This window comes from Pseudophryne corroboree, chromosome 2 (assembly GCF_028390025.1).
Source record: "Pseudophryne corroboree isolate aPseCor3 chromosome 2, aPseCor3.hap2, whole genome shotgun sequence".
NCBI classification, from domain to species: Eukaryota; Metazoa; Chordata; class Amphibia; order Anura; family Myobatrachidae; genus Pseudophryne; species Pseudophryne corroboree.
Window position 1 is genome coordinate 41462026 of NC_086445.1, and position 10181 is coordinate 41472206.

Genomic DNA, 10181 nt, shown 5'->3' on the forward strand with positions numbered 1-10181 from the left:
AATGATGAAGTAGTAACCAGTCTTGTTTGTGATTGGTTAAGGTATACATAAATATGACCATTAGATTGTCGTTTAAATTTGTATCCAATGAAGAGATTTGTGATCTCAAAACTTTATGTTTATTCTGTAGTATCTGCAACTGAACAACACTCATAGGAGTCGTCGTCTTCCATTGTCCTATTGTACCCCACTAATTTGCACACACGGGGTGAATCAGTTGTTGGCGCTGCGTGACACGGCTGCACATATATCAGCCAGTTACGGTAAAGCGGCAATTTTCCTGCGTAGCCCTATGGTGTGTGAAGCAAAACTTATGTGGATAGACTTCATGTACTGTTGCCCCCATAGTATTAGCATAGTGTAAGTCATTATTTAGGTCATGTCTTCAATATTGGTTATTGCTTGGGCATACTTTTCAGACATCCGTCCCATAACTCTCCTTGTCCCCATACCTCTACCCATGTACTGTATATGAAGGAGATGGTAAAACTTAAATCTAACTATAGTATAATGTTAGATTGGAACTTGCAGCACAAACCGTGCAAAATGTATTTGTTACCAGTAAAAACAAATGTATTTATGGTTTTTAATAAATTTATTCAAAATTTTTCCCCCCAGCTCTAGAGGAAGAGTTACTGTTTGTTCTAGAAAACTGTCGTCAGCACCTGCTGGAGAGATGCGTCTGCTACATACACAAAGTGCCGTATAAAGCGTTCCGCAAACAGAGGGGAAAAGCAGAACGATCGGAGGGAGTCATCACTGACGGTTACGCCAGGCTCTGCCGCCTCAGGGACGTTCTCATCCCAGCCCTGTCCCGCACTGGGGGTCTCCATGTGTACAGCACCAACACGACATGTGACATCAAGGTGGGCTACACAAAAGAGAAGAAGCAACAGTACGTAGAAGGCCTATGCGGACAGTTTTATGCGGACATGGTGACGTTAATTAACCGTGGAACCCGTAGACACCCAGCGCCCCTGAGAAACGGGACTGAGGAAGGCTTGGAGCATCTCTCTCTATGTACTATGTATGCAAACCTCCAGCAATATGAGTCCAGAGCAGCGGAGAGTATAAAGAGCTACATTCTCTGTGATGGGTCTCGTAAACCCATGGTGGTGCTAGGGGAACCAGGCTGTGGGAAGACTGTTCTCCTGGCTTCTTGTGCAAAGAAGGTAAAATGCTAGTTGGTTGCTTATTATAGAGGAAACAGATGTCATGATGTTGTGTGGGATATATACCCCTCTTATTGAGTGTCAATGTCACCAGGGCCGTAGACAGCGGTGATGGGCCTGGGTGATGGAGTAGTAGGCCATATCCTAGGGGTGCCACATCTGTCCAAAATAAAAATGAACGGATACAAATAAGAGCATCAAGGTGGCATTCATCCCCCTGCACTGCTGGCCCGGACCTCTATCTATGATGATGGCTGGAGCTGCGGCCTGGCCTTATGCATGCAGATGTACAGACACTCGCATAGGCGGGCGGATGTGAACATCAGCACAAGGTAGCTAGCAGTCCGCCTCAGGCGGAAGGAAAAACACCCGCAGATGCCTCCGAGTCAAAAGCGGCCCCAAGGTGCTTCCTTAAGTAGGGTCAGAAAGAAGGAGTTGTCGAACCTCATTGATTCAAGGATATTCCAGTTATTGGACCAATGGCCCAGATTATTTTCCGAATGTAGGATCATTTCCGCTCTTTACTCTTCCACCCTTTCCCGTGGATCAGATACATAGTGGTAGTTGCAAATTAAATAAGTGTAAAGAAATTGTGCAGCCCATTTAAATGGATTGGGCAGCCTGCAAGCCTGCCCCCCTCCCCAGCTGGGCCCCTTGCTACATGACTGCTAAATTCCCCCACATGCTACTTAGTGCTGGCCAAATCAACCTCCACAATTTACCTACCTCATTGTTTCTCTGCTCCCCTTTCTCCTTTCCCACTCTCTGCCTTCTTCATGTAATGCGTTGGCTTCCTGTCACTCACAGACTGGGAGAGCGCCACTCAGTGATGAGGTCACAGCGCAGCATGCCACCTGCCTACGAGTGACCATGACCTGCCAAACTGCTGGACAAAACAAAAGCAATACAGTTCAATCATTACAAGTCCCCTAGTCGTCCCCCATATCCTTCAGATGTATATTAGAAGATAACTAATTGGTTCCTATTGTCTTCTTTTCAGTTGACCTATTTCTTTGTTTTTTTCCCCCAGGTCCAACTATGGCTTAAAGACTTTGACCCAGCATTAGTAGTTCGCTTTGTGCCCCCATTTGGTGAACCTCTGACTTTGAGCGGATTAATAAGAGGCCTGTGCCAGCAATTAGCCAATATTTTCAGAATACAAATTCCTGCACAGGAAGATGACATCATTGTGTTAGCAGAACGGTTTCTCAGCCTTCTGTCAGCATCCACCGGGCAAAGACCACTGGTCCTGCTACTGGACAGTGTGGATAACTTGATGTGTTGCGAACGCAATGGAGAACCGTCTTGGTGGTTGCCGTCTCCTCTTCCTCAATTCACTAAAATAATTGTATCTGCCACACGGGACAACTCTGTAAACCAAACTCTGCCTTGGAGGCCAGACCAGGTCCTCTTTCTTGAGCTGAAGCCAACAAGGAAAGAATGCAATGACAATTTAAAGAAGAACCTTTTAAATGAACAAAGGAAAATCACTTCAGGCCAACAAATTTATGTGAACAGATCCTTGGGGAGCTGCACTACCCCTTTGCAGGTGCTACTGCTGTATAAGGAAGTCATGGGATGGAAGTCCCACCATGATGTTGGAGATCAATGCCTTGGAGAAAGTGCCTATCAATCAACCGAAATATTATTCCATAAATTGGAAAACAAATATGGCTATGAATTTATCTTCAGGGCGTTAAGTTACGTAACACTGTCAAGATCTGGCACTGGAGAAGCTGAGCTTGTAGACCTGTTGTCAGCAGATGACGTGGTACTTGCCCAGTTGTATCATGTACACGAAGCCCTGGAGATGTTGAGAGTTCCTGACTGGCTAGTTGCAAACATATTACTTGACCTCGAGGGCTGCATAGCTTACAGGGTTGTTGCCGGTTACCGTTTAATAACATGGACAAACAGGCTTTATCAACAAGTTGTTAGTAAGCGGTATCTCAAAAGTCCAGAAGTAGTTCACAAGTTACATGCACATATGTGCAACTATTTTAGTGGGCGCTGGGTAAGTGGAAGAGCAAAGTCGATATCCGGTAAACAGAACAACAGGCCACAGCGTGATGCACAGCAGTCAAAGACAGTTACTACAGGATCCGATCCACTTGCCAAGATTTACATTGACAGACGGCTCCCATCTCAACCATGGTCTTTTAATGGCCACTTAGGACGTACAGACATTGGAAATGTAAGAAAGGCCCTTGAACTTCCTTATCACCTGAAGGAGTGTGGACAACTAGACATCCTGTACACCGATGTTTTCATGGCATTACCTTATTACAAAACCCTCTTAAAATCTGGTCACCTAAATTCACTGATCCACAGTATGGAAGATGCAGCCATGCTAATGGGTAAAGAAGAGGTCTACCTCATCTGCGACCTGCTAAAAGAAACCAGGTGTCTTCTGAACGACCATCCTAAAGCTTTTGAGATGATTGTGCAGTCAAAGATAATGCCACTTGCATCTATATACCCTTGTCTTTTGACGTTTGTCAAGCAAATATTTTATGAAAGTATTAAGAATTCCTTTCTGGTTATTTTGAATTCGTCAGTTTTCAAATTGCCGGTAATTAAAATCCAGTTTCAACAGCCATCGACTATTGTCAGCCTCCTGGAGATGAGAACAAAATCTCAGTTAATCATAGTTTTGCAGCGTGGTTTTGTTTATACTTGGAGCAGGAGAAAGAGACTGTGCTTAGAATATCAGTCAATCAACGGCTCAGAAATCATTGGTGCCTCCTTGGAAAACGAAGGTCGATATTTGGCACTTTCCACCCGCCAAGGGTCAATCATCCTTCTTGACTGTTTCACCTGGACTCTTCTTAATGAAATCAGCAATACTGCCCAGGAAGTTGACTTTATGCCTAAGGGCTGTACCCTGTGTAATGAAATGCTTATTGTTTACTTTGAGAATACTCCAATGGTTAGAGTTTTCAATGTTCTTTCTGGTAAGATTCTTAAAGAAATCATATTTGCCGAAAAGTTAACTTATTTTGCGATTGTTGACAATGGGAAATACACAACTCTAGGACAAACAAATACACTTATCATCTATAACACTGAGTTCTTCTCCAGGAAAATTGTGTTGCAGATGGACCATTTAAAGCATGTTATATGTGATGTCTATATACAGGGGACTGATGTCTATGTCATTGATAAAGCTGGTAATATCACAATTTGGAACATAGCAGATCCTTCTAAGCCTCAACTTGTGGGTGTTGTGAATTCTGTTGATGGCCACGACGAGGTGATCTCTACAGAATATTCCCCAGATCGTCTACTAATTTGCAGACCAACAACTTTTGATGTATGGGAAACATTGACTTGGGAGAAAAATAACTTCAGCATTCGACTAAAAGAGAAATTTATTTCTTGTGTGTTGTCCTATAGTGGGGAAGAGATCATTGCTGCTGTAGAGAATGTTTCGTCACTCTTTGTCTGGTGCAGAAAGAGCGGACAATGCATTTCAATGGTGCACCTTGAACCTGATGCACTCCCTTTCCTGACCAAGAGTCTTCAGCTGAACTTATTGCAAGCAGTAACAAAAAGTAAATCAATAATGTTGTGGGACTTGAAATCAGTCACCAGTCCAACAGCTTACTCTCAAACGGGGCGGCCAGTTCAGTCACTCCTCCTGTGCCCTCTAGGGGGCCGTGCATACACCTCAGATGGTTCAGATATGGTGTGTAAATGGGATATACCTAGCTGTAGGATTACATCCCTTTATCAGCATGGAGGTTTTGTAGAAATGATTAAAGTAACTTCAGATGGTGAGCTCCTAGTATCATCAGTGATGTCTGGAGAACTTTATGTCTGGGAAGTGGAGACTGGGATAAATACATTCCGTATCCACAGTAGCGCTGTATCCCAGATGCTTATAGTACCGAACAATAATTTTGTGGTTACTCTGTGTGAAGATGGAGTTTCAAGGGTCTGGAAACCCACAACGGGGGCTACGGTCTGTAAGATACATACTACTATAAGTCGGGCAGTCGTAACTACTGAAGGTACCTTTGTCATTGGTATGAATGGTAATAGACTCTTAGCCATCAGCCTATGGTCTGGTTTTGTCAGTAAGCAGTTCTGCTGCTCTGATCAATCTGGTACTATCATGGCTTTTCAATGTTTGAGCAGCTACCCAGATATAATTGTCTTGATGACCTCAAACGGACATTTTCTCACATGGAATGTGGTAGAAGAAACCCTTTGCCACCACTCTAGCTTGTCTGTTCAGCTCTCCCTCCCTTGTTATTTATTTCAAGCATCATCTAATGGGGACGTTCTAATTATAACCGAGGGTGGGACGGTCAATGTGCTAAGTATGCAGGAACAAAATCTTTGCATCTTGCACACGCCCAACGCTGTTTTATATCAACATTTGACCAAAGATGGCAAATATCTGATTTACTTATGTCAGGGTTGTGAAAGTCACTGCAGGTGTGATTACCACGCGAACCCTGTGCTTAATGTTATAGAAGTCCTTGATGGAAGAAAGATCGGCCAGTGCCATCTTGGGAAAGTACCGTGTGCCATGACCGTGTCCGGAGACGATGGCACGGTCTGTGTTGGGTTTGCAGATGGCACTCTTGGCTTGTACTCAATAGGCAGGAAGTGGAAGGGTAACGAGGTGACTGAAATCTTTTTCTCCCTGTGTGGTAAGAAAGAGTCCGTTGATGATGATGTACCTGTGAAAATATATCGGGAAAATATATCTGCAGACATAGTGTGGAAGGATTCCACCAGTGTCGACTCCAGTCTTGACTGCTCGTTGGATAAAGAGTAAAGAGTCCACCAGTGTCGACTCCAGTCTTGACTGTTCGACGGATAAAGAGGAAGGAGTCCACCGGTGTAGACTCCAGTCTTGACTGCTCGTCGAACAAAGAGGAGGGAGTCCACCAGTGTAGACTCCAGTCTTGACTGCTATTCGGATAAATAGGAAGGAGTCCACCAGTGTAAACTCCAGTCTTGATTGCCCGTCGGATAACGAAACTGAGACGCAACTTATGTAATGGTTTCTATCCCCTACACACAATGGACGCAGTGACGGCGGCCCTAGCTGATCTGTGGGGAGAGGCATCACCTGAATGACTCTATTCTCATCCCTACCATAAACTTTGTAATTCCAACCATTGTTAGAGCAACCATTAAAGTCAAAACCACTATTTGGACTCTTGAATGAAGAAAATTGCAAATGTCAGGAGGAAGTGGCCATTTTAGTTTCTGCAGATGCAAGTCCAGCCATTTTATCAACTGTAATTACATAGTATATTGTTAATAAAATGTCAGTGTTGTAAAACTGTTTTTAATGCTTTATCAGAGCTAGGGGATTTACAGAATGTATTATTATTATTATTATTATTATTATTAGACTGCAATAGTTTTGGCTTGTCAAAGTGAAAGGTCTAAATGCTGGAATGTTCTATTTTATTTGTTAGGCCACACATTGGGTGCACAGCGCTGTACAGGATGTAGACATACCAATAAAATGAACAGTATAAGTACTGTACAGTGCACAACTGTGAAACATCACTAGAGTCAGCAAAGGACAAGGATCACTGGAGGTAAGGAGAAGGACAGGAGGCCAGAGAACCCTGCCCTAGAGCTCACATTCTACAGGGGAGGGGAATAAACAGTTGGAGGCAGCACCGGCTCCAGAGGTGGGGCTGCAGCTCGGTTCAAAATTCAAATAGTGAGTCTCAACCGGTGATGTCTGGCAGTGTTTGGGGTGGCGGTTGATGTTGTTCTCCTATTTGAATTTTGGACTGTGCTGAAGCCCCACCTCTTGGAGCCTCCACTGGTTGGAGTGGGAACTAAGAAGGAAACAAGGTGGGCAGGAAGATTGAGAAAGAGAGAGTAGGTAAGATGGGGCCTGGCAGGCTTTAATAGAAAGGTTAGATTTTAGGGAAAGCTGGGAAAAGTGGCAGACTGTCAAGGTTGGCAAAGACAAGCCTTCTAGAGGTGGTGGTGGGTGGGGCCTTGGGAGAAATCTTGGGGGCCGCTCATGGGTTTTATTTACAGTCATCAATAGAGCATAGAGGTTATGCAGTGCTTTATAGATATTTTCAGTTATTCACATCAGCCTTAAAGTCTGAGTTCCCTACCACATGGACACACACATATACATACACATTAGGGTAATATTTTCTCATCTGACAATTCACCTTGACAATTAAGTTTGCAAACTCATCATAGTGAAAGTGCTACATACTTCATTGCTGAATATCTCTGTGGTCGCCTTCAAAGTACTTCCCTCGTGAAGCTATGCACCGATGCCAGCGACTGCCCCACCAATTTTGGAACTGGTTTTGTGGAATGTCCTTCAGACATGCCGTCATATTACTCCTCATGTCATCAATGTCATCAAAATGCCTTCCTTTCAATATTTACTTTCTCTTTGGGAACAGAAAAAAGTCATTGGGGGCTAGATCTGTGAATGGGGAGGGTTATTTAAATTGTTACTAGCTAAAAACTCCCTCACAGACAGTGCAGTGTGAGCAGGTGTATTGTCTCGATGTCAGACAGATCCATGAGTTGTTGGCAAAAAGTTTGGGTCGTTCCCATCTAACTTTTTCATGCAGCCTTTTCAGTACTTCCAATTAGTAAACTTTAGTTGACTGCTATGCTCCTGACAGTCAGGCAAAGATTTTCATGCACAATTTGATGTACCTTTGCAACGTTTTCTTCGGTTCTGCTCATTGTTGGCCGTCCTGATAATAGATGCCACTCAGGTAGAAACTGCTGTAGATCAACAACAACACATCTGTGAAACGCTGATATGCCATCATCATCAGACCATACTGAGGTTTCTGTACAGTGCTGTCACGGCAATCACACGGTGGCATGTTCGCAAAACATAATCACCAGACCTCATGTTAGTGCTTGGTAATGCACTGCCAGCTAGAGAGGCGGTTGGCCTGGACGGACCCCTTCCTCTCGTAATATGCTCATGCGCCAGCTGATCTGAAGTGAGCAGAAGTGAGGTGGCGGTCAGAGGAGGAGCAGAGGGGGCGAGAGGGAGCGTGGACAGAGATGAGGCTGCAGGTGTAGGATTGGGCGGAGTGATTAAGGGCTATTATGGGAGGGTGAGGAGTTGGAACTGGATTCTGAGGCAGGTAAGGAGCCAGTAAATGAGTCTGCAGAGGGGAGACAGTAAATGTGAGACCAGCAAATGGGACAGCCTAATTACCTGCCCCTTGCTGGAAAGCCCTGGGTGCTTCATATAATCCTAGCAAATTACCCCTCCCAGCGTTACCTCTCCCATGCTAAAAACCCCTTGGCTGTTTAACCAATGTAATTACCGTTTTTTGGAACCCCATGAGTGGCAGCTCTGCCAATCCAGTCATTATAGTTTAGTCGGCATGGGTATCTAAGTCCCCCAAACACCATACCAAAAGTGGGCACAGACAGAATTGTGACTTAAAACTAATATTTGCGTTTTGTTCTTGGTTCAATGTTATTTAGTGAACTTTTTCTTCTACCGTCATAGGGGGGTCATTCCGAGTTGATCGCTAGCTGCCGTTGTTCGCAGCGCAGCGATTAGTTAAAAAAAACGGCAATTCTGCGCACGCGCGTCATTCTTTCACAAAAGCCGACGTAGTTTCACGCAAGGTCTAGCAACGCTCTTCAGTCGCACTGTTGATCGTTGAGTGATTGACAGGAAGTGGGTGTTTCTGGGTGGTAACTGACCGTTTTCAGGGAGTGTGCTGAAAAACGCAGGCGTGCCAGATAAAAACGCAGGAGTGGCTGGAGAAACGGGGCAGTGGCTGCCGAACGCTGGGCGTGTGTGTGACGTCAAACCAGGAACTAAACGGACTGAAGTGATCCCTAGCTAGGAGTAGGTCTCGAGCTACTCAGAAACTGCACAATCTTTTTTGTAGTAGCGCTGCGATCCTTTCGTTCGCACTTCTGCTAAGATACACTCCCAGAGGGCGGCGGTTTAGCGTTTGCACTGCTGCTAAAAGCAGCTAGCGAGCGAACAACTCGGAATGACCCTCATAGTCCAATGGGTTTAAATACTGAACAAAAACCTGCAACAAGCAGTATGGAGATTGGAGATTTGCCCACAGCAAATAATCAGCTGCTACCTGTCATGTTATAGAATATACATGATGAATGCGCCCTGGAAGCTGGTATTCTATTATACACCTTTGTAAATAAGCCTTATATGGATATGTGTATCCTAGATGGTATTTGCAGTGGATAATCTGTTAAAAAGCAGTTTCTGCGATCAAATAGTTGCCGCCCAAAAATAGAGAAAAAAAAGCCCATCGTTAAAACTGCGAATGCATCGCAATATGCGGCCTGATCGCAAAATCATACGCAGTTACAGGAACATCGAATATTGCTATCTGCGCCAGGCAAGGTCGTCCACAATTTTTGCTAAACAAGAGGCTGGAAGTGGTCATCGCTGGCGTCAGAGGCCCTACTTAGAAACGGCTGAGCACGCCTGCGTTTTTTCAGACACACCCAGAAAACGGTGGGTTTCCGCCCAGAAACGCCGGCTTCCTGTCACTCACTTGCGATCACAATGTGTGCGCATTTTCTGTCGCTGTTTTTGCTAGCGCGTGCGCAATGCGAGAGCTGCGCATGCTCAGTCGTTCGATAATTGCCCAGATTGCGAATCGCAAATTTTGCGATCCAACCTGAATTAGGCCCATGGAGCTGAGTATACACCGGAGGTGGTGCTGAGCGTACACCGTAGGTGGTGCTGAGCGTACACCGGACCAGCCAGTCATGTATGCAGGCAGAATCACAGGACACAGAGCTGAGTAGTACACACGTCACGTGTTACCACTGGCGTTTCTATAATGGGTGCATTGTGTGCGGTGCACACGGGCCCCTGAGTCCAGAGGGGGCCCCCACCGCACACACTGCACCCATTTTTAAAATACTCACTCCTCCGAAGTCCAGCGCCGGCATCCGCAGCGCCGTTAGAACACAGTGAAAATGGCCCAGTGGCCATTTTCACGGAGTTCTGCGCATGCACAGTAGAGAAATCTCAGG

General features: G+C 45.1%; 1 protein-coding gene across 1 annotated transcript in view; it reads left to right on the forward strand.

Moving 5' to 3' along the window:
* LOC134989958 (NACHT and WD repeat domain-containing protein 2-like) overlaps positions 1-5961 on the forward strand; it is a 46308-nt gene extending 40347 nt beyond the window's left edge. Inside the window, exons 6-8 of the mRNA XM_063950635.1 lie at positions 619-1172; positions 2203-4726; positions 5441-5961. Of these exons, the coding sequence (XP_063806705.1) occupies positions 619-1172; positions 2203-4726; positions 5441-5961 (3599 nt within the window). The remainder of the gene's footprint in view (positions 1-618; positions 1173-2202; positions 4727-5440) is intronic.
* Positions 5962-10181: the final 4220 nt, after the last annotated feature.